This window comes from Moschus berezovskii, chromosome 6, assembly GCF_049115385.1.
Source record: "Moschus berezovskii isolate FMDL1 chromosome 6, NW_MosBer_1.0, whole genome shotgun sequence".
Taxonomy (NCBI): domain Eukaryota; kingdom Metazoa; phylum Chordata; class Mammalia; order Artiodactyla; family Moschidae; genus Moschus; species Moschus berezovskii.
The window spans coordinates 85,951,405-85,976,686 of NC_142465.1; the positions used below are offsets into that span (position 1 = coordinate 85,951,405).

Genomic DNA, 25,282 nt, shown 5'->3' on the forward strand with positions numbered 1-25,282 from the left:
TAATTTCCAGCCTTTGGCCTGGCTCTTCCAGGGTCACGCTATCTCCTTAGAACTGACGTGACAGCTTGCAAGCTGTTTGAGCTGTAAGCTGTTAAACTGTTTGAAACTGTCCTTTTAATCTAGAGAAAAACCTCTGAGAAAGGAGATCCCACTTATCTAAGTATTTTGAGGTCACTCCCCCTACAGGGACTCCAGCTAAACTGATCTTTAAAAAACAATAGTTCTAATCCTCCTCATGGTCCTTTTTGAAAAAAAAGAAAAACTGACCTGACTAAAGACAAGTCAGAATATCAGTGGCCATTATGGGAAACTTTTGAAATTCCTAATTTCCTTAAAACTGAATTAGATCACAACAGTTCAAAACTTTTCAGAACAGAGTGGTGTGCCTGTTTTGATTGGTTATCTTAAGACTTCTCACCATTATCTGAAGCTGAAAATAGCCTTTCTGCAAAATAAGATTTTAAGATTAACTGAGGCACATAAACAACTGAAGAAAGATGAAAGGGTTCCGAAGGCCTCAGGCTCTTCCTCCTGGGTCTCCCCGGCAGCACCTTTCCCACCCTTGGGTCTTCTCGGCCAGACTCTGCCTCCGGTGCATCGTCCTCCCACCTTTCTGTGCCCGCGATGCCTCCTCTATACCCCACAGTAATTCTCCTCTCAAACTTACCCTTTTTCCTAAAACTCTTCCCACCCCATTTTCCTCTGAAATATTCAGAACTTTTCTTGTAAAACTAGGCCTTCTGAGGATCTCGAAGTTAAACCTTTAATTTCTTATATTCTCTGAACTAAACCTGAACTGCAGGTCATAAAAAAATATTTTCTCAAAGTAAACTTAAGATCCTCATACATTTGCTGAGGAATTTAATACAGTTATTCAAACTTATCAACAGTGTTCCTCTGACTCATGTCAGCTAGTTCATATGCTTGTTGGTTAAGGCCAGGCCCAGCATAGGATGAAAACCGCTAACTGGGAAAATCCTGAAAGGTCAGGCAATCATTAGATGACTTCATCGAGCAATTCCTGGGGGTTTTGCGAAACCTGTCGATTGAAACAGAATTCAGGATTGCACACAAAAATTGGATGACCCTTTTTATGACTCCTATAATCGACTTCAGAATGCTTTTAAGAAAATTCTGGTCTTCCTTCAGATGTTGATTCCACCCAGGCAGCTTTGAATTCTGTATTATTAATAGACTGAATTGGGACCTCTTTCTTCCCGTGTAGTAAAAAGGAGGAGGATGGAATGGAAAACTATGTCTACTTCAGACGTAATTAGTCTAGCAAACCAGCTCTCTCACACTCTAGATGAGTCACTGGAAAAGAAGAACACCAGGTTTCCTAATCTTCGAATCCAGCAAATGAAGACCTAAATGAAACCAAAACCTTCCCAGTTTCTGCTATAATTGCAAAGAGCCAGGCCACTGGAAAAGACTGTTACAAATTTAAGTACTCTGAGTGTTTTCAATCCTCTAATCAGCCTTTCCCTTGTCCTTTCAATTCTCAGTTGCTGGGTTTTGAGGAACTACAGGGTCTCTTCCCCTCTCAGTTGTCTTGGAGAAATATTTTTCGTGATTGAGGATGAATCTCTTCCTGTCTTAACTAACAACAAAGGCATGGTCTCAGGGTTCCATCTCATTACTATAATGCAGCTCCTGCTGTGGTTCAAATAGTGAGGATCTCTAATGAACTTCTTTTATTCATGGTCTATAGATTTCAGAGTGGACTGAAAGAAGCCTCCCCTCACAGACAGGATATTCTCTCTTCTGTGACTAAGGTACTTATAAAAAAGGTTGTCCCTACCTGAGGAGCTCATTTCAAGCATCATAGTGATCTAGAAATCCATTTTACTGGCTATGCACTTCAACAAGTTTGTGCTGTTTGGCTGGATTTAAAACATTTTCACTGTGCTTGCTGTTGTTGCTATTTAGTCACTAAGCCATGTCCAGCCCTTTGCGACTCCATGGACTGCAGCGTGCCAGGCATCCCTGTCCTTCAGTATATGCTGGAGTTTGCCCAAACTCATGTCCACTGAGTATATCATCTCATTCTCTGCTGCCACCGTCTCCTTTTGCCTTCAATCTTTCCCAGCATAAGGGTATTTTCCAATGAGTTGGCTCTCTGCATCAGGTGGCCAAAGTATTGGAGCTTCAGCTTCAGAATCAGTTCTTCCAGTGAATATTTACAATTCATTTCCTTTAGGACTGACTGGTTTGATCTTCTTGCAGTCCAAGGGACTCGCAAGAGTCTTCTCCAGCACCATAATCGAAAGCATCAATTCTTCAACCCTCAGCCTTCTTTATGTATGGTCCGCCTCTCACATCCACATACAACTACTAGAAAAACCACAGCTTTGATTATATGGACTTTTGTCAGTAAAGTGATGTCCTTGCTTTTTAATACACTGTCTAGGTTTGTCGTAGCTTTCTTCCAGGGAGCAAGTGTCTTAATTTCATGGCTGCAGTCACTCTATGCCGTGATTTTAGAGCCCAAGAAAAGAAAATCTGTCACTGTTTCCACTTTTTCCCCTTCTATTTGCCATGAAATGATGGGACTGGATGCCATGATCTTAGTTTTTTCATGTTGAGTTTCAAGCAAGCTTTTGTAACTCTCCCGTTTCCACCTGACCAAGAGGCTCTTTAGTTCCTCCTCACTGTCTCCCATTAGAGTAGCATCTTCTGCATAACTGGAGGTTGTTGCTATTTCTCCCAGCAATCTTGAATCCAGCTTGTGCTTCATATGCCCTGGCATTTTGCATGATGTACTCTGCATATAAGTTAAATAAGCAAGATGACAATATATAGCTTGTCTTCTTCTTTTCCATGAACCAGTCAGTTGTACCATGTCCAGATCCATTGCTTCTTGACCTGCATACAGGTTTCTCAGGAGACAGGTAAAGTGGTCTGCTATTCTCATCTCTTTAAGAATTTTTTATTTTTTTTTTGATCCACACAGTCAAAGACTTTAGTGTAGTCAGTGAAATAAAGTAGATATTTTTCTGGAATTCGTTTGCTTTCTATATCATACAACAAATGGATCACAGCCTTGTTGTGGTGAAGGGGCTTGTGTAACTCAATGAAGTTCATGACCACCAAAGATGGATGGGTTATAGTGAAAAGTCCTGAAAAACTGTGGTCCACTGGAGGAGGGAATGGCAAACCACTCCAATATTCTTGCTGTGAGAACCCCATGAAGAGTATGAAAAGGCAAAAAGATATGACAGCAGAAGATAAATCCTCCAGGTTGGAAGGTGTCCAAAACACTACTGGGGGAGAGTGAAGGGCAATTATTAGTAGTTCCAGAAATAATGAAGAGGTTGGGCCAAAAGAGGAATGATACTCAGCTATGGATGTTCCTGGTGGGGAAAGTAAATCTGAAGCTGTTAAAAAAAAAAAAAGAATATCACATAGGAACCTGGAATGTCAGGTCTGTGAATCAAGGTAAATTAGATGTGGTCAAGCAGGAGATGGCAAGAGCGAACATCAACGTATTAGGAATCAGTGAACTAAAATGAATGACAATGGCGAATTTAATTCAGAGCACGATTATATCTACTACTGTGGGTAAGAATCCTTTAGAAGAAATGGAGTAGCCGTCATAGTCAACAAAAAGTCCAAAATGCAGTACTTGGGTGCAATCTCAAAAATGACAGAACGATCTTGGTTAATTTCCAAGGCAAACCATTCAACATCATAGTAATCCAAGTCTATGCCCTGACCACTAATGCTGAAGAAGCTGAAGTTGACCAGTTTTATGAAGATCTACAAGATGTTCTAGAACTAACACCAAAAAAAGACATCCTTTTCATCATAGGGAAATAAAATATAAAATATTTTATTTTATATAAAATATATATATAAATATACTGGAATATAAAAGTAAGAACTCAAGAGATACTTGGAGTAACAGGTAAGTGTGGCCTTGGATTACAAAATGAAGCAGGGCAAAGGCTAACTAAGAATTTGCCAATAGAACACACTGATCATAGCAAACAGCCTTTTGCAACAACACAAGAGATAACTCGACACATGGACACCAAAGTGTTAGTCCCTCAGTCATCTACAATTCTTTGCAACCCCTTGGACTCTAGCCCACCAGGCTCCTCTGTCCATGGAATTCTCCAGGCAAGAATACAGGAGTAGGGAGCCATTCCTTTCTCCAGGGAATCTTCCTGACCCAGGGATCAAAGTCAGGTCCCTGACTGCAGATGTATTCTTTACTGTCTGAGACACCAGGGAAGCCCCTACACATGGACATCACCAGATGATAAATGCCAAAATCAGACTGATTATATTCTTTGCAGCCAAAGATGGAGAAGCTCTATACAGTCAGCAAAATCAACACCTGGAGCTGACTGCGGCTCAGACCATGAGCTCCTTACTGCAAACTTCAGGTTTTCCTGCTTTCTTCAATCTAAGCAAGGTAGAGAAAGTAGGCCATTCACTGTGCTTACCACCCTCAATCCCTCTGGCTTAGCTGAATACACTCATAGCATATTGAGATTCAGTTAGCAAAATTTCTTTCTAAATCCCAGGTCCACCCCTTTGGAACTCATATAATGCTCATCCCTCTTAAAAAATATTTATTTATTTACTTTTCTGTACCTGGTCTAAGTTAAGTTAGCATGTAGGGCCTTTGATTTTGTGGCATACGGGATCTTCAGTTATGGCATGCAGGACCAAAGAGTTCGCATGCCACAATTAAATCATTCCAAATGTCACAACTAAACTCTCACCCTCCAAGACTGTCACAAGACATCCATGCACTTGGCTCCTGCCTCTTTGGACCCACAACTAACAAAAGGAGAGATACTCCAATATTGTAAAGGCCTAGTTGTTTCCATTAAGAACAACCATGAAGAACATGTTTCCATGAAGAACTACTACGCCTTGGTAGAGGAAACCTTTTCACAACATACCCTTGAGAGGTGACAACCTTAAACATCATACCTTGCACCTGGAGATTTGCCTACTGGAAGACATACTTCCAGAAGAATGCTCTTCCACCTCATGGGAGAGGCCCCTATCAGGCAGTGATAACTAACCCCTGCACTGTCAAACTCCAAGGAATAGACTCTTGGAGTACACAGCTTAAGAAAGCACGGAAACCCATCTGGTCAAGCACATCATCTGGTGACCTGAAAGTAAAGACTTCCTGGAAATGAAGTCGATGACATCTGATGAGATAGCTTTCCCTAGATACCTAGACCAGGCTTGTTAGAAGTTTGTCACCAAACCTTTGATGATGATGATATAACACTTCAGATGATCTCTGATGTCTGCTGCTGCTGCTGCTGCTAAATCGCTTCAGTCGTGTCCGACTCTGTGCGACCCCACAGACGGAAGCCCACCAGGCTCCCCCGTCCCTGGGATTCTCCAGGCAAGAACAGTGGAGTGGGTTGCCATTTCCTTCTCCACTCTGATGTCTACAATCTTGATAACATGTGGACTTCAGATAAAAACTGCCGAAGATGTCTCCCTCCTTCCCCTCCTTCTTACTTGAATGCAACTGCAATAGTTCTCCAACCTGCACCACTTTCCTTCTGACAATGATGGACAAAAACTGCTAAAACCAGAAACCCTGATTCTTAATCTGTGATGTTTTCAGAGAAAGATCTTGATCAAAGGGGAAAATGTAAAAAAATTCAGAAACAGAAATATCAACTAAATAGTGTCAGGAGACCCCTTTAAGGGGGAGCTGTCACACCCTGCAACTATAGTAGAGCCCAAGAGGAAGAAGAAAGACCCCTTTTCTTTCCTGCCAGGGACTCAGCCAATGACAACCCATGAACTCTTCCTCTCTGTTAAAGTGTTCTTATTGCCACATGGGAATTTGTATGTGGCTTGCTATGCTAGCAGACCCCAAATTGAAATTCTCTCATAATATTGAAAAAATGTACTTTTGTTGGACAAATATCTGATGGTGTATTTCAGGTCAACATATGTATACATTAGTACATTAGCATACATATATTTTAAATCTATGCATATACTACCCAGATGATTTATTTCAAAGTTGACTTTAAAAATAATACAACTTGATAAACACATATATACATACAAATAAACACATATACTCAATACTTGTGTGATACCTGTCAAATACCAAGTGGATATTGGTGCTCCTATGTAGAAATACTGCTTTAAACATATGATTGATAATCTAAATGTAAAGCATTTCAATATCATTATCTTGTATAATGTATGTTTAATAAGAATACAAACAGCAGAAGAGGAAAAAAATTCTTGAATTTTTTGGAATGAAATATTTTAAAAGTAGACTGACTATACCATTAATGAACTCAGTTTATTAATTCCACTTAGTTACAAAGAAATTTATTACTGATGGGTCTATATCAGGTAAATACTTAGGCATAAATATAACAAAAACAATTCTTACATGAGACCAACAGCATTCACTTTAGGCTTTGAGGTGGGGGTAAACATAAAAAACAATTGAACTAATAAAAAGTATTGGAATTAAACTTCATAATAAACTTTTCAGATAGAAATACCTTTGCAGCAGATATTAATGCTTCTTTATTTTTCTGCCTTTCTTCCTCCAAACATTTTCCCAATATTTCCTGTAAATGATAAAACAGTTAGACGTTACAGTATTATTTGGGGCAACAGAACATTCTTTCCACTCTCTAAGCAAAATTAAAATATTACCTTCTGTTCTTGAGATTGCTGAGTCAAAGCTTCCTTTATTTTTTCTTTTAACAGTTCCTTCTCTGTGTCAAGCATTTCAAGGAGCCTCTGATGCTACAAGGAAAGTTAACTGCATTAAGATTATGGCTCTGAGATAGATAACCTATCAACACGGAAAATAGCTAGTGGAATTCATTTGAAGTAGTTACGAGGGGAAATAAGAAAGTTGGCTAAAATGAGGGCTTAGGAGCCAAAAAATCTAAATTCCCATTTCTTTCATCAATCAAGACATATTCTTTCCATTCCCAAATTCAGTGTAGTAGATGATATGAAAACTAATTTGAAAGATATTCCAAATATGAAGGGAATCAGAAAATGATAAAATGTCCTTTTCCAAAATTAAACTTAGAAAATATAATCATTAAAATTATTATTATTAGCTTTCAGTGAGAGCAATCAGATTATAACTGATGTCTGCCTGATGAAAAATTATCCTAACAGAATATTTGTGTTTCTAGTATTGTTAAAGAAATTGAAAGATCATTAGTCTCATCCTAAGATTTTACTACAGATTCAAAAATAAATAAATAAATCTATGAAAGTAATCAAAGGAATATTATTGTGATCATCGTGTCTGACTCTTTGCGACCCCATGGACTGTAGCCTACCAGGCTCCTCCCTCCATGGGATTCTCCAGGCAAGAGTACTGGAGTGGGTTGCCATTTCTAGCTAATGTTAAAGAATACAGAGTCCATGTATTCATTTTTATTCAAATGTAGTAGTAAAAAACCACACAGAGTCATCATCAAATTACCATTATTCAAACTTGGAGTTTGAATGAAGTTTTGCTGGGAAAATTTGACCTCTATGGCCTCAACACCTTCAATATAGATAAGCTAGATACTTGTTCTGAACAGCATTCCCAGGGAAAGCAAACATATGTATTTCCATTCACACAGATTTCTCCTCAGTTACTAAAGGCAAATAAGATATTTTCTCAGATTTATAACTATTTACATAAGAGCCTCCTTTAAATATGAACCAATTTCTGATACTCAGTATTTTAAAACAGATCTATGTAATTCAAAGTTGTTCATATTTAAATAGCTTTTAGGCAGATAATATAAATTGAGAGTAAGTAACCAAATAGAAAGTTAAGATAATCTATGATTTCTATTTTTAATTTACTGCTTTTATCTTAATTTTTCAAGACAATAAGAAAAATTACAAGAAAAATGTGATTTTTCTTTAAAAACGAATCTAACAAATCTAAACTGCAATATAAATCATGACACCATGATGAAAAATTGCTGGTATCCTATGAATTTGTGGAAATCATCTGAATAATAAATCAGTAGGCCTAGCATATGATATATAATAACTAAGACTTTAATGTTATATTCTTTGAAAGTCTAAATACACATAGAATTTCATAAAGTCAGCAACAACACCTAATACTCTTTATAAAACACACATGATAAAATGTTTAGCCAGGCAAATAATTAGACACAAAAACGGTAAGTACAATTCTCACTTGAGACTGAAAATATTCAATTTTCGGCTTTGGGATGAGGGTAAACATAGCAAAAATGGAACAAGTAAAAATTACCAGAATTAAACTATAGAAGAAATTTTTAAGTCGTTAATAATATTGAAAGTGATTTCTCCTTAAAATAAATCACACTAATGGAAATCAGTAAGTAATTAACTATAAGTAGGCCACGTTTCTCTGATGCTTCTTTTATGGCACAGCGGTAAGGAATCCACCTGCCAATACAGGAGATGTGGATTCAATCCCTGAGTCGGGAAGATTCCCGGGAGAAGGAAATGACAGACCTCTCCAGTACTCTTGCCTGAGTAATTCCATGAACAGGGGAGCCTGGTGGGCTAAAGTCTGTGGGGTCATGAAGAATTGGACAAGAGTTAGCAACTAAACAACAAAGAAGCCACATTTCTACAAGGGTCCAAAAAGAACTAGTAAAAGATGATACAGTAGCTAAAAATGAAAATGCAAGGATTAGAAAATTCATTTCTGAACTTCATTTCTTAATTCTGAAGTACAGTATAATAAAACACTATTTTTGACCTTGTTTGAGCCAAAATAAACTCAGGATAATCATTTGAAATAAGCCATGGCATCACCGACTCGATGGACATGAGTTTGAGTGAACTCTGGGAGTTGGTGATGGACAGGGAGGCCTAGAACTGAACTGAAGTAAAATTATAGATCTACTGGAGAAAATACAAAGTAACTACCACATATATATGTGTGTGTGTATACATATCAGTTCAGTTCAGTCGCTCAGCCGTGTCCGACTCTCCGCGACCCCATGAATCACAGCACACCAGGCCTCCCTGTTCATCACCAACTCCCGGAGTTCACTCAAACTCATGACCACAGAGTCGGTGATGCCATCCAGCCATCTCATTCTCTGTCATCCCCTTCTCCTCCCGCCCCCAACCTTTCCTAGCATCAGAGTCTTTCCCAGTGAGTCAACTCGTCGCATGAGGTGGCCAAAGTATTGGAGTTTCAGCTTTAGCATCAGTCCTTCCAATGAACACCCAGGATTGATCTCCTTTAGAATGGACTGGTTGGATCTCCTTGCAGTACAAGGGAGACATATAAAATAATAGCTAACATTTTTGAGCACTTTAAAGCACTTTAAAACACTGTTAAAAGTGTTTTACATGTAATTGTACCATAATAAACACAAGAAACTGCTAAACTGAATCACAGTCTTCCTCATTTTCAGACTGTTATGTGAGACACAAAGAGGCTAAGAAATTCTCAGGTCTTAAAGGAAGAGTTTCAGCAATAATTATATCTATACACTCATTTTCAGTAGTAATAATCATTTAATAGCTAAAAGCAGTGCCAGTATTACCTAGTTACTAAAGCTACATGATATAAGTATTATAACTGGTAAGACCACAATTCCATTTGGCTTTAAAAGGATTTGAGTAATCTGGTTTTGATTTTGCTCTTTTCAGAATAATATTAAAAAGATTCTTTGAATAAATACCCCTTGATATTAGGAAAGATGATTGAAAAAGATATTTAATGATATGGGAGAAGGTCAGTTTTCATTCCAATCCCAAAGAAAGGCAATGCCAAACAATGTTCAAACTACAGGACAATTGCACTTATCTCACAGACTAGCAAAGAAATGCTCAAAATTCTCCAAGCCAGTCTTCAACAGTACGTGAACTATGAACTTCTAGATGTTCAAGCTGGATTTAGAAAAGGCAGAGGAAGCAGCGATTGAATTGCTAACATCCGTTGGATCACAGAAAAAGCAAGACAATACCAGAAAAAACATCTACAGCTGCTTTATTAATTACTCTTCCAAAGCCTTTGACTCTGTAGATCACAATAAACCATGGAAAACTCATCAAGAGATGGGAATACTAGACTACCTTAGCTGCCTCCTGAGAAATCTGTATGCAGGTCAAGAAGCAACAGTTAGAACTGGACATGGAAGAACGAACCGGTGCCAAACTGGGAAAGTAGTGTGTCAAGGCTGTATATTGTCACCCTGCTTATCTAACTTCTATAGAGAAAACATCATGCGAAATGGTGGGGTAGATGAAGCATAAGCTAGAATCAAGATTGCCAGGAGAAATATCAATAACCTCAGATATACAGATGACACTACCCTTATCGTAGAAAGTGAAGAGGAACTGAAGAGCCTTTTGATGAAGGTGAAAGAGGAGAGTGAAAACACTGGGTAAAACTCAACATTCAAAAAACTAAGATCAAGAGAAGGCTCTACACATGGAAATCACCCCATGGTCAACACTGAAATCAGATTATATTATAATCTGATTATATTCAATGCAGCCAAAGGTGGAGAAGCTCTATACAGTCAGCAAAAAACAAGACCAGGAGTTGACTGTGGCTCAGATCATGAACGTGTTATGGCCAAATTCAGACTAAAATTGAAGAAAGTAGGGAAAACCACTGAACCGTTCAGGTATGACCTAAATCAAATCCCTTACAATTTAACAGTGGAAGTGAGAAATAGATTTAAGGGACTAGATCTGATAGAGTGCCTGATGAACTATGGACAGAATTTCAGGACACTGTACAGGAGATAGAAATCAAGACCATCCCCAAGAAAAAGAAATGCAAAAAAAAAAAAAAATGGCTGTAAGAGGAAGCTTTACAAATAGCTGTGAAAATAAGGGATACAAAAAGCAAAGGAGAAAAGGAAAGATATACCCATTTGAATGCAGAGTTCCAAAGAAAAGCAAGGAGCGATAAGAAAGCCTTCCTCAGTGATCAATACAAAGAAATAGAGGAAAACAATAGAATGGGAAAGACTAGAGATCTCCTCAAGAAAATTAAAGATAAAATAGGAATATTTATTGCAAAGATGGGCTAAATAAAGGACAGAAACGATATGGACCTAACAGAAGAAGAAGGTATTAAGAACAGCTGACAAGAATACACAGAAGAACTATACAAAAAAGATCTTCACGACCCAGATAACCTCGATGGTGTGATCACTCACCTAGAAAGAGACATTCTGGAAAATGAAGTCCAGTGGCCCTTAGGAAACATCACTACTAACAGAGCTAGTCATGGTGATGGAATTCCAGTTGAGCTGTTTCAAAACCTAAAAGATGATGCTGTGAAAGTGCTGCACTCAATATGCCAGCAAATTTGGAAAACTCAGCAGTGGTCACAGGACCGGGAAAATTCAGTTTTCATTCCAATCCCAACGAAGGGCAATGATAAAGACTGTTCAAACTATGGTACAATTTCACTCATCTCACACAATAGCAAAGTAATGCTCAAAATCCTCCAAGCCAGGCTTCAACAGGTAAACTTCCAGATGCTGAGGCTGGATTTAGAAAAGGCAGAGGAACCAGAGATCAAATTGCCAACATCTGCTGGATCATTCCAGAAAAACATCTATTTCTGCTTCATTGACTATGCCAAAGCCTTTCACTGTGTGGATCACAATAAACTGTGGAACATTCTGAAAGAGATGGGAATACCAGACTACCTGACCTGCCTCTTGAGAAACCTGTATGCAGGTCAAGAAGCAACAGTCAGAACTGTACGTGGAACAACAGACTGGTTCCAAATAGGAAAAGGAGTACGTCAAGACTGTATATTGTCACCTTGCTTATTTAACTTATATGCAGAGTATATCATGAGAAACACTGGGCTGGAAGAAGCACAAGCTGGAATCAAGATTGCTGGGAGAAATATCAATAACCAGTATGATATGCAGATGACAACACCCTTATGGCAGAAAGTGAAGAGGAACTAAAGAACCTCTTGATGAAGGTGAAAGTAGAGAGTGAAAAAGCTGGCTTAAAACTCAACATTCAGAAAAACAGATCATGACATTCAGTCCCATCACTTCATTGCAAATAAATGGAGCAGTAAGGGAAACAGTGAGACTTAATTTTTTTGGGCTCCAAAATCACTGCATATGGTGACTGAAGCCATGGAATTAAAAGATGCTTGCTCCTTGGAAGAAAAGATATGAGAAACCTAGATAGCATATCAAAAAGCAGAGACATTACGTTGCCAACAAAGGTCCATCTATTCAGTGCTATGGTTTTTCCAGTAGTCATGTATGGATGTGAGAGTTGGACTATAAAGAAAGCTGAGCTTCGATGAATTGATGCTTGGACTGTGGTATTGGAGAAGACTCTTGACAGTTCCTTGGACTGCAGGGAGATCAAACGAGTCAATCCTAAAGGAAATCAGTCCTGAATATTTACTGGAAGGACTGAGGCTAAAGCTGAAACTCCAATAATTTGGCAACCTGATGTGAAGAACTGACTCATTGGAAAAGACCCTGATGCTGGGAAATATTGAAGGCAGGAGAAGAAGAGGATGACAGAGGATAAGATGGTTGGAAGGCATCACTGACTCGATGGACATGAGTCTGAGCAAGCTCTGGGAGGTGGTGATGGACAGGGAAGCTTGGCTTACTGCAGTCCATGGGGTTACAAAGAGTAGGACTCAACTTAGTGACTGAACTGAATTGAAAATTGCCATTTTAGTGATTTGTTTGGGTGTATGCAACAGAGATAGAGGAAATGACCATGTTAAATTCACCTTATTTATCTAGATTTAGAATCATTTAAAAATATTTTAATTATATTGATCATTTTTTGAGAGACTATGTCAGGCACCATATTAGGAACTTTGTAAATATTAATAATCTTCACAATAGTTCAGAAATGTGTTATTACATTTGACAGGTATTAAAACTGAGTTCAGAGAGGTTATGTAAACTGCTTAGGTCTCACAGGACTAATAAATGGTTAGGCTTCTGAGACTGGAACTCAAGAGAAGCTGGATTCAAAACCCAAGGGCTTTACTCTAGATTCCTGAGAATTAACACACAATGAAAGACGGCTCAATAAAGGACAGAGATGGTAAGGACCTAACAGAAGCAGAAGATATTAAGGAGAGGTGGCAAGAATACATAGAAGAACTACAAAAAAGACCTTCATGACCTAGATAATCATGATGCTGTGATCACTAACCTAGAGCCAGACATCCTGGAATGTGAAGTCAAGTGGGCCTTGGGAAGCATCACTACAACAAAGGTAGTGGAGGTGATGGAATTCCAGTTGAACTATTTCAAATCCTGAAAGATGATGCTGTGAAAGTGCTGCACTCAATATGCCAGCAAATTTGGAAAACTCAGCAGTGGCAACAGGACTGGAAAAGGTCAGTTTCCATTCCAATCCCAAAGAAAGGCAATGCCAAAAAATGCTCAAACTACTGCACAATTGCACTCATCTCACACGCTAGTAAAGTAATGCTCAAAATTCTTGAAACCAGGCTTCAACAATACATGAACTGTTAACTTCAATATGTTCAAGCTAGTTTTAGAGGAGGCAGAGGAACCAGAGATCAAATTGCCAACATCTGCTGGATCATCAAAAAGGCAAGACAGTTCCAGAAAAATATCTATTTCTGCTTTACTGACTACGCCAAAACCTTTGACTGTGTGGATCACAATAAATTTTGGAAAATTCTGAAAGAGATGGGAATACCAGACCACCTGACCGGCCTCTTGAGAAACCTGTATAGAGGTCAGGAAGCAACAGTCAGAACTGGACATGGAACAACAGACTGGTTCCAAATAGGAAAGGAGTAAGTCAAGGCTGTACATTGTCACCCTACTTGTTTAACTTCCTTGCAGAGTACATCATGAGGAACGCTGGGCTGGAGGAAGCATAAGCTGGAATCAAGATTGCCGGGAGAAATATCAATAACCTCAGATATGCAGATGACACCACCCTTATGGCAGAAAGCGAAGAAGAACTAAAGAGCCTCTTGATGAAAGTGAAGGAGGAGAGTTAAAAATGTTGGCTTATAGCCCAACATTCAGAAAACTAAGATCATGACATCTGGTCCCATGACTTCATAGTATATAGATGGGAAATATAGTGGAAACAGTGGCAGACTTTATTTTGGGGGGCTCCAAAATCACAGCAGATGGTGACAGCTGCCATGAAATTAAAAGATGCTTACTTCTTGGACAGAAAGTGATGGTCAACCTAGATAGCATATTAAAAAGCAGAGACATTGCTTTGCTGACAAAGGTTCATCTAGTTGAAGTTATGTTTTTTCCAGTAGTCATGTATGGATATGAGAGTTGGACCATAAAGCTGAGCAGTGAAGAATTGATACTATTGAACTGTGACGTTGGAGAAGACTCTTGAGAGTCCCTTGGACTGCAAGGAGATCCAACCAGTCAATCCTAAAGGAAATCAGTCCTGAGTATTCTTTGGAAGGACTGATGCTGAAGCTTCAATATTTTGGCCACCTGAGGGGAAGAACTGACTCACTGGAAAAGACCCTGATGCTGGGATAGATTGAAGGCAGCAGAAGGGGATGACAGAGGATGAGATAGTTGGATGGCATCACCAACATTCAACACATGAATTTGAGCAAGCTCCGGGAATTGGTTCTAGACAGGGAAGCCTGGGGTGCTACAGTCCATTTGGTTCATAGAGTAGGAGTGAGCAACTCAACTGAACTGATAGTCATTTTAGCAATCTTATTGTGGCCTTTACTTGCATTTTCCTAATAACTAAGCATTTGAACATCTTTAAAAATGCTACTTCTACTTTTTTTTTTTCCTCAAAATTTATTTATTTATTTTTTTATAATTTTTTTTTCTTTACAGTTAAAAGTATTTTTATACTTTTGATAATATACTTTTAACTACTCCTTTTCAACTATTACTATTCATAGTACTATCTGTATAAGAAGGAAAATGATTGGAGCTCTTTTTTCAACTTTTGTAGGAGAGTGTAATAAGTAGAAGGTGTACTGGATTTGAGGTTTGTTTACTGACAGGTTCTTCAAATGTAGAAATACCTTTCCTGTCTGGGCCAGAGATTATTTTCATTATTTAATCACATTAAGGTAGAAATGCTTCCCTTGTAGCTCAGTTGGTAAAGAATCTGCCTGCAGTGCAGGAAACCCGGGTTCGATCCCTGGGTTGGGAATATCCCCTGGAGAAGGAAATAGCAACCCACTCCAGTATCCTTGCCTGGAAAATCTCATAGACAGAGGAGCCTGGTGGTCTGCAGTCCATGGGGTCACAAAGAGTCAGACATGACTGAGCGACTAACACTAACACTAAGGTAGAAATTAAAAAGTATTGAGAGATAATTTGGCCAAAAAGGTTTCAGACTCTCTTTATTAAATCTAAAATACAATATAAAGTATATTTGGAGATTGCCTGTATTACTTCTGTTGCCTGCCTTAATAGAGAATTCCCTACTTGTCTAAATTAAAGTTTAGCACCATGGAAGTAGATCACACGGATTTTGATGATATAAGGGATAATCAGTACAGTCTTTGTACCTTACTAGCAGACCATTCCAAGGTGAGGATGTTCTGAACAGCTTTTGTTACATACTTCAGAGCCAGAATTGAATCAAAGAAAATATTTAATCGTATGATTCTTTAAATATTTACAATTTTGAAACAAAGAGGTCCTTTCTACAGAATTTGCAAGACATAGCCTTACAAGACTTTGAAAGGCATTATGAAAATGAATTTAAATCTAAACTAGTAAATCTCATTTAGAAACACTGAAGAGCTTACTATACTCTGATTATCTAAAATATCCCACTGATTGCTTCTTAAAACTATACTGAAATTTTAGTAATTTTTAAAGCAAATTAAAGAAATAAAGACAAACTACAGAGTCCTGTTAATCTTAGAGTAGGTGCTTAGTGTAACAATACCAAGAACAGCCCTTTGAAATTCAGCATAAAACAAAAGGCATTCAGATGTGAGTTACTTTTTCCCTCTTATGGAAGAATAGAAAAATTTTTGACATAGACTCAAATATAAATATAGAACTTGTGTGGTTTTCACATGATTTTTGCAAAAAAAGAAAAGAAAAAAAAATCCTCTTTCCTTAATGTGACTCACAGGAGATATTGTAAACAGATTTAATTACAATCATACATAGATAGTTTTTGAACATCAAATTTTTGACTGAGGAATCAGAGAAGCTCATGTTCATGTATACAATTATCAATTTATCACAAGTCCACAAGCTTCACATTATTTTACATGTATAGTATATATTCTGCACATTCCAATAAGCATAAACATTGAAAAAAGATCAAGAGGTCTAGTGAAAAGTGGAAGTCGCTCGGTCGTGTCTGACACTTTCTAAAGCCATGGACTATACAGTGATTGAATTCTCCAGGTCAGAATGATGGAATGGGTGGCCTTTCCCTTATCCAGGGGATCTTTCCAACCCAGGGATCCCACATTGTAGGAGGATTCTTTACCAGCTGAGCCACAAGGGAAGCCTGAAGGGTGGTCTTAAATCACACGTTCATATTAACATGATTTGATGGATACTAAATAAATTCAATAAGTGTCTTAATATAATGTTGAGTCACAGCTGCTTCATCTCTTCATGGGCTAATACATTAAATATTGTTTGAAAAGAAACATAAATAAGATGAACTATGAGATCTACTTAAAACAGTTATACCACAAACAATAATATCAATAAACTTCTTAAAGTGAATAAAGTAAGACTAAAGATGTGTGTGTGTGTGTGTGTTAAGCTCCTCAGTCATGTCTGATTCTTTGCGACTCAATGGACTATAGATCGCCAGGTTCCTCTGTCCATGGAACTTTTCAGGCAAGAATACTGAAGTAGGTAGTCATTCCCTTCTCCAGGGTATCTTCCCAACAAAGGCACTGAACCAAAGTCTCCTCGTTGCAGGCAGGTTCTTTACCATCTGAGCCACCAGGAAAGCCCAAGACTAAAGATAGATTATACTAAATTTATTTCGCCAAACAGACATAATTTCTAATATGCATAAAGAATGGAAGTAATCAGGTTATTCCTCCAACTTAAATAGGTGTTTGATCTGAGGAAGTAATATGAACAGATGAAGCAAAAACTGAGGAAGAAGGCAAGAATGATGCCTTTCACTTCTGCTTTTCATCACTGAACTAGATTAACTAATGAAACACAACAAAAATTGGAGATAAAAAGGGAGAAAAAATTAGGCTGTCTTTCTTCACAGATATCATGATCATCTTTGTAGAAAATCTGGAAGAATTAACTAAAAAATTCCTGGAACTGATAAGCAATTATAATAACATTGTAGTATATAAGATTAATACACAAAAGCCAATCCCTTTCCTATACACCAAACAACTTTGAAATCAAAGTCACAATCAGTTCAGTTCAGTTACTCAGTTGTGTTCGACTCTTTGTGACCTCATGGACTGCAGCATGCCAGGCTTCCCTGTCCATCACCAACTTCCACAGTTTGTTCAAACTCATGTCCATCAAGTCAGTAATGTCATCCAGCCATCTCATCCTCTGTCATCCCCTTCTCCTGCCTTCCATCTTTCCCAACATCAGAGTCTTTTCCAGTGAGTTAGTTCTTCGCATCAGGTGGCCAAAGCATTGGAGTTTCAGCTTCAGCATCACTCCTTCCAGTGAATATTCAGGACTGATTTCCTTTACGATTGACTGACTGGATCTCCTTGCTGTCCAAGGGACTCTCAAGAGTCTTCTCCAACACCACAGTTCAAAAGCATCAATTCTTCGATGCTCAGCGTTAATTATGGTCCAACTCTCACATCCATATGTGACTACTGGAAAACCAACAGGGCCACCCAAAACGGACAGGTCATGGTAGAGAGTTCTGACAAAACATAGTCCACCAGAGAAGGAAATGGCAAACCACTTCAGTATTCTTGCCTTGAGAACCCCATGAACAGTACGAAAAGGCAAAGTCACAATACATTTTAAATTATCACCCACAAAAAGAAAATGTTAGGTATAAATCCACCATAATCTGTATAAGAGCTATATGAGAAAGACTACAAATTCTGATGAAAGATGTCAAAGAACAATTAAACAAACAAAATATATTTTCCGTGTTCATGAAAGCGAGACTGAATGCTGTCAATATGTCAGTTCTTCCCAACTTGATGTATAAACACAATGTAATCTCAGTCAACATCCCAGCAAGGTATTTTGTGTATGCACAAACAGATTTTAAAGATATGGAAAGAAAGAAAGAAACAAACAAACAAACTAACAAAAAAAAAAACCAGAACGACCAATACAGTATTAAAGGAGAACAAAGTTGGAGGGCTCATACTCTCTGACTTCAAGACGTTCTGTAAAGCCACCGTAATCAAGATAGTGTGGTAATGGCAAAAAATAGACAAAGAAATAAATGGAACATAACAGTTCAGAAATAGATCCCTATGAATACAGTCAATTGATCTTTGACAAAGAGGCAAAATCAATACAGTGTTACAGTCTTTACAACAAGTGTTTCTAGAACGATTGGACATCCACATGCAAAAATATGAATCTAGACACAGATCTCACTCTCTTCACAAAAATTAACTCAAAGTGGATCATAGACCTAAATTTAAAACACAGAATTTATGAAACTCCTAGATGATAACTTAGGAAAAAACCTAGATGGCCTTGGGTAAGGCAATGCCTTTTTGATATAATATTATAAGGACAATCCATGAAAGAACTAATGTATAAGTTGACATTCCATATAAAAATTCTACTAAAAATACATGTATGCATTGACTATAAATGAACATGAGAGAATTTTGGACGGGTAATGGAAATGTTTTATTTTATTCTTGTTTTAAGTGCTAGTTGTAAAAATGTTCATGTCTGTCAAAATCCAAAGAATGGTACATCTAAAAGGGTACATATTTTATTTATGTGAATCATATTTCAATAAATTTGAAGAAAAAAGAATATATAAATTTTAAATTAATTTTTAACTCATACTAGTTTTGTCCCCTTGAGATAGCTTGACTTTCCTATTCCAGTTAAACACAAATCTTTTCCCGATTAAAATATTACCTCTTTTAAATTCTTTCTTGAAGACTCAGAAAGAATTTCCTACTCCTTTATCTACAATCTTAGACATTTGTTTCTATACTTAATGCATTGGTTTATTTTATTGGAATTTATTTTACGGCTGTCTCTCATAATAAGGCTATTACTTTCTTGAAGGCAAAGGATGTCCTTATACTTTTAAAAACCTTTCTGGTACAGTGCCTGATATATTAATAACTTTCAATTCAAGTTGACAACACCATTATAGATACTAGTGTTCAAGGGAATATCTAACAGTTATTATAATGCCTGCCTAAAGATAAACTAATGGAAAAAAATGTACCGGATTAATATCTGACTCTGATAACAACAAGCAACTGAGTTTTTCCTATGATGAAAGGAAAAAAAAATAGTGGTCACCCAAAAATTGTACACAAATATTATTGGCAAACTAATTAAATAGTTCTAAGTGCAACCTGACCAATGCTTTAACAAGGTTACAGTCTGAACCACACCAATCATCTGGTTTGCAAGATTTCCTGCTGGACATCAACACCAACCACTCGTTAGACCCCAAACCACCTTGGGAAATAGCTGTGGCTAAGATTTACACAGACCAGTAATGGACTAAATTACTAGTTCAGATGAAAAACAGGTCAGAAGCATATATAACATGACAGAAATTGGAAAGCCAATAAAAAGAATTATATATCAGACTCCCAGCCCCACTCCTCAAAATTTAGCTGAAAGTTTTAAGACTCTGAAGTCGGAAGACTTAAAAAAGGTCTGGAAATTTTCTCACACAAACTTTATAATTATTATGAAATGCAGATTTGATGATAACACCTTGGGAAAGATTATCAGGTATTTAGTATCTTTTAGATGGGAAATGAAATAACGACATCAAATACCTTTGACATATTTTTTAAAACATTATACATAGGAAAAGAATATAGAAAATAAAAAGACAGTGCCTCTTTTTCTTCCATATAAAAGAAAAATATATTCTCCAGACAACAGGGGGGAATTTTTTAAGCAGAATATTTTATTTTTACAGCTTTATAAAATACATATTCTAAAATAAAACATACTCCATTTTCCCCCCAAATAAACTATGTATCTATGAAGAATATGAGGATACACAGTAAACACCGTGAATGATAATGAATCAGCATATTATAAAAAACAAGCCATTAACTCCTAACATCAATTAAAGACAGAATGATTGACAAAAATCAATAAACTATTCAGAAGGGTTCAGACCTGGTCTTGATTAGTTTATAGTAAGGACCGGTGGTTTTCAAATTCTGCCCAACAGAGCACTAGACATCCCCATCTCTATTTCAACTAGAGTCAACTATGCCATTATTGGTCTTCTTTGTAGGAATAAGCTTCAGTAGAAGCTTAAATCTAAGAAAAGGTATAACGGATAAGACACTTGCTAAAATAGATAATGAAATTGTATATTCACTTGGTTTCAGCTTTGACATGTAAAAAGCCTGGAAGATCAACGTGATCCTTGAACAAGAAAAAAGCTGAAACAAACTAAAGATCACATGCTTAGATCGATCAGAGAACCAGGATAAAGCAAACACTCCCATCCCCACCATCATGATCATTTTACAACTAGGCAAATCCAGAGTCACAACCAAGATCATCTTACCAAGAGCAGAAGCTACTGGATACATAAACTGGTAGGCACTTAGACGGTAAATCTGAGGAACTGCTTGACTGAGTGAGGATGAGTATGAGAGTGAGAGCTCTGCCAGCTGACGGTTTAGGGGTTTCCACACAGTTTAATGGGTTCTCCCCCCAGCAACTGCATCAGAAACTTAGTATGAAAAGCAAAGAAATTTCCCCTCATGTTCTGTTGAAGGGAGTAGAAAAAGTAACCACTGTGAATTATTCCGAGAGCATGAAGTGAAATGGAACTTGCTGAGTTGTGTTTGACTCTTTGCGACCCCATGGACTATACTGCTAGTCTCCTCTGTCCATAGATTCTCCAGGCAAGAATACTGGAGTGGGTAGCCATTCCCTTCATTTTCCATAACAAAAGTCTATGATTTAGGTGAAAAGACTTTATCAAAACCTTATGAAACCTTAAACCTGGGCAAAGGGCCTTATCAAGATTCCAGCTCCCTCAACCCTCACATAAAAGAGGTGGAAAAGTCAATAAACACTTGTGAAGGTCAGTTCAGTTCAGTCGCTCAGTCGTGTCCGACTCTCTGCGACCCCATGAATCACAGCACGCCAGGCCTCCCTGTCCACCACCAACTCCCGGAGTTCACTCAAACTCATGTCCACAGAGTCGGTGATGCCATCCAGCCATCTCATTTTCTGTCGCCCCCTACTCCTCCCGCCCCCAACCTTTCCCAGCAACAGAGTCTTTCCCAGTGAGTCAACTCGTCGCATGAGGTGGCCAAAGTATTGCAGTTTCAGCTTTAGCATCAGTCCTTCCAATGAACACCCAGGATTGATCTCCTTTAGAATGGACTGGTTGGATCTCCTTGCAGTTCAAGGGACTCTCAAGAGTCTTCTCCAACACCACACTTCAAAAGCATCAATTCTTCGGCGATCAGTTTTCTTCACAGTCCAACTCTCACATCCATACATGACCATGGGAAAAACCATAGCCTTGACTAGACAGACCTTTGTTGGCAAAATAATGTCTCTGCTTTTTAATATACTATCGAGGCTGGTCATAACTTTCCTTCCAAGGAGTAAGTGTCTTTTAATTTCATGGCTGCAATCAGCATCTGCAGTGATTTTGGAGCCCAAAAAAATAAAGTCTGACACTGTTTCCACTATTTTTCCATCTATTTCCCATGAAGTGATGGGACCAGATGCCATGATCTTTGTTTTCTGAATGTTGAGCTTCAAGCCAACCTTTTCACTCTCCTCTTTCACTTTAATCAAGAGGCTTTTTAGTTCCTCTTCACTTCAGGCTCACAAAAAGACGAAAATTTAATCAATTACAGACTACTTCCCCTCTCCAATGCCTTACATCACCAAACCAACAAGTGAGTGAGTGATAGTTACCCAGTTGTGTCCAACTCTTTACAACCCCATGGACTGTAGCCAGCCAGGCTCCTCTATTCATGGAATTCTCCAGGCAAGAATACTAGGGTGGGTTGCCATTTCTTTCTCCAAAACCAACAAGGTTCCAGTAAATCATAGTGGATAACAGTTGAAGGAGCAGTAAGACACAAACTCTTCTTAAGGAGGAGTTCTTAGAGAAGCGAAACACAAGAGGGGAGACAAACAAACAAACAAAAACTCAGAGGAATCTGAACCCTGGCAAAAAATTTACAGCAACAGAAAATATTAAACACAACTACTTCTTCCTAGACAAATTAAGGAAACCTCCCTTTAAATGTGTTAGCTTCTCAGTTGTGTCCTACTCTTTGCAACCCTATCTATTGTATTCCATCAGGCTCCTTGGTCCAAGGAATTCTCCAGGCAAGTATACTGGAGTGGGTAGCCAATCCCTTCTCCAAGGGATCTTCCTGACCCAGGGATCAAACCTGGGACTACCGCATTGCAGGGAGATTCTTTAACGAGACACCAATGAAGCTCCTTAAGAGTCTACCTCAATTCTGATTATATGATACAACATGTTCATCTTTTTTTTTTAATTGAAGTATAACTGACATATAACACTATGTTAATTTCAGGTATTCAATATATTGATTTGATACCTGTATATACTCAGAAATTTTCACTATAATTAACATCAGTCACCATATATAAAAAAAATCATCTTTTAACAAAACATTAAGGCATACTGAAAGGCTAAAAAGTCTGAAGGAACAAAAAAAAAGAGCATCAGAACCAGTTTCAGATATGTCAGAGGTTTATGAATTATCAGACTGGAAATTTAAAAAAAAATGATTAAATATGTTGAGGAAGCTAATGGAAAAAGAAAATAACATGCAGGAACAGGTGAATAAAGTACAGATGGAAACTCCAAGGAAGAAACAAAGGGAAATACGAGAAGTAAAAACAGAAAGAAAGAATGCCTTTGATGGGTTCATCAGCAGAGTCATCCTAACCAAAGAAAGAAGATAGGCCAACGAAAACTTCCTAGACTTAAGTACAAAGAGGGGGGGAAAAAAGGAAAACAGAAACACAGAACCGAACAGTTGAGAATTATGAGACAATTTTAAACGACATAACATATGTGTAATTTCAATACCAAAAGGAGAAGAATAAAGCAGAGTATTTGAAGAAATAATAGCCAAATTTTTTCTAAAATTAATGACAAATACCAAACCATGGATCCAGGAAGCATAGAGGACACCAAGCAAGATAAGTACCAAAAAAATTCCACAAAACCCCTACACCTATGTGTATTATATTCAGATGGCAAGGGAAAAAAAAAAACGAGAGAGAGAGAAATCATGGAAGAAGCCAGGATAGGAAGAGGGGAAAGGGGGAAATACTTCACTTACAAGAGGAAAGGATAAAAATGACAGTAGATTTCAGAAACCATGCAGCTACAAGAGAGGAGTTAAATATTTAAAATGTTGAAAAAAAATCATCAAAAGGAAAGAGCAGAAATTTGCCATACCACACCCTGGTAATACCACACTGTGCAGTAATAAAATATAATGATATTTATGTAAAAAAAAAAACAGATTAATACAACAGAATAAAAAGCTCAGAGACAGACCATGTATCCCTAGGAACTTAATCCCTGGTGGCACTAGTGGTAAAGAATTTGCCTGCCAGTAAAGGAGAAACAAGAGACGCAAGTTCGATCCCTGAGGTTGGGAAGATTTCCTGGAGCTAGAAATGGCAACCAACTCTGGTATTCTTGTCTGGAAAATTCCATGGACAGAGGAGCCTGGCAGGTTATGGTTCATGGGGTCACAAAAGAGTCTGATGTGACTGAGCACTACCAGGACAGTGGCAGCAGGACCTAAAGGAGTACCACAAAAAACAATGTATAAAGGGTAACAGGTTTTGTCAGTGGTTCTCAAACTTATGCATGTATCAGAATCACATGAAGACTTTGTTATGAGCTTGATGAGCCCAAGAGCAGAGTTCTGGATTCGGCAGTCTGCATTAGCACTAGGGAACTTGCATTTCCAACTGTTCCCAAGTGATGCTGACAGTGAAGCTGCTGATTGAAGAACTACAGTTTGAGATCCTTGATCTTAGTGATCCCGAGAGCTCAGGTGAGCTGAAGAGAGCAAACTCTCAAGTGTCAGACTTGCTGATTAAGCAACCAACAATGAGCCAAAATGACAGTAATGAAGAAGCCTTTAATCACTTACTGGTGTAGTATAAGCAAGCGGCTAAAATCCACTGCGTCCCCCTACCCCACCATGCACCATGGAACAGCACAGAAGGTGAAGGTCATGTGAATCAGTGCAGAAGTGGCAGTCATCTCACTGCTGCAGGTGCTCCCAACAAAAGTCTCTGGGTGCTGTATGAACCCTAAGGTGAAAGGGAGGGAAAAACCTGGCAGGGAAGGAGAGGAAAAGTTAAGAAGACTGAGTCAGAGTAGGGAAGAGTGTCTTTAAGTTTCTCTCTCCTCCTCCTAATAAGGTCTTGGCAGAATCACCTGAGGAAGACTTCTGCCCGGGGCACAGATAAACAGCCCTAGGAATAAAGGCACCTGAGGCGGAAATGAACAGTGAAAGTGTTAGTTGCTCAGTCATGTCTGACTCTTTGCCACCCCCATGGACTGTAGCCCACTAGGCTCCTCTGTCCATGGAATTCTACAGGCAAGAATATTGGAGTGGGTAGCCATTCCCTTTCTGACCCAGGTATTGAACCCAGGTCTCTTGCACTGTAGGTGGGTTTTTTTTACAGTCTGAGTCACCAGGGAAGCCCGAAGCAACTATGTAAAGAGCATGACCAGCAGTGGGGCCTGAGGACTTGAATGCCAAGGCTACAAGGCCCTGGTTTTGTAGTAAGTCTACTAAGGGGAGTTGCTTTCTCTCTGAGGCCTGCCAGGTAAAGCCTTTGTAATAGCCTAGTCAGACCTGAATAAAAAAAAAAAAACAAAACAATCACATGCAGGTTTTGAACCAGGAATCAGACTTCTCAAGTATATGCTACTAAGAAAAGTGGCTCATTTTAGGCAGAAACCTAAAAATGGACACTGAATCTTTATCTAAGATGATAAACAAAGCAAGATTATAGGGATACAATACCAAAATGTGAAAGGTAAATAGTAAAGTTAATAAGAAAAACACGTACCAATATGCCTTTGGCTATAAGGACAATAAAGAAATTCTTAAAGAAAGTTAATACAAACCACAAGG

At 38.2% G+C, this 25,282-nt stretch overlaps 1 protein-coding gene across 6 annotated transcripts in view; it reads right to left on the reverse strand.

Annotated features, from left to right (window-relative positions):
- The window catches only part of CCDC91 (coiled-coil domain containing 91), a 415,614-nt gene that overhangs the window by 107,130 nt on the left and 283,202 nt on the right, over positions 1 to 25,282 (reverse strand). For all 6 annotated transcript variants that reach the window (XM_055395013.2, XM_055395019.2, XM_088837256.1 and 3 more), the window contains 2 exons: positions 6,670 to 6,762; positions 6,513 to 6,581 (listed from right to left, as the gene is read on the reverse strand). In XM_055395013.2, coding sequence (XP_055250988.1) covers positions 6,513 to 6,581; positions 6,670 to 6,762 — 162 coding nt within the window. The remainder of the gene's footprint in view (positions 1 to 6,512; positions 6,582 to 6,669; positions 6,763 to 25,282) is intronic.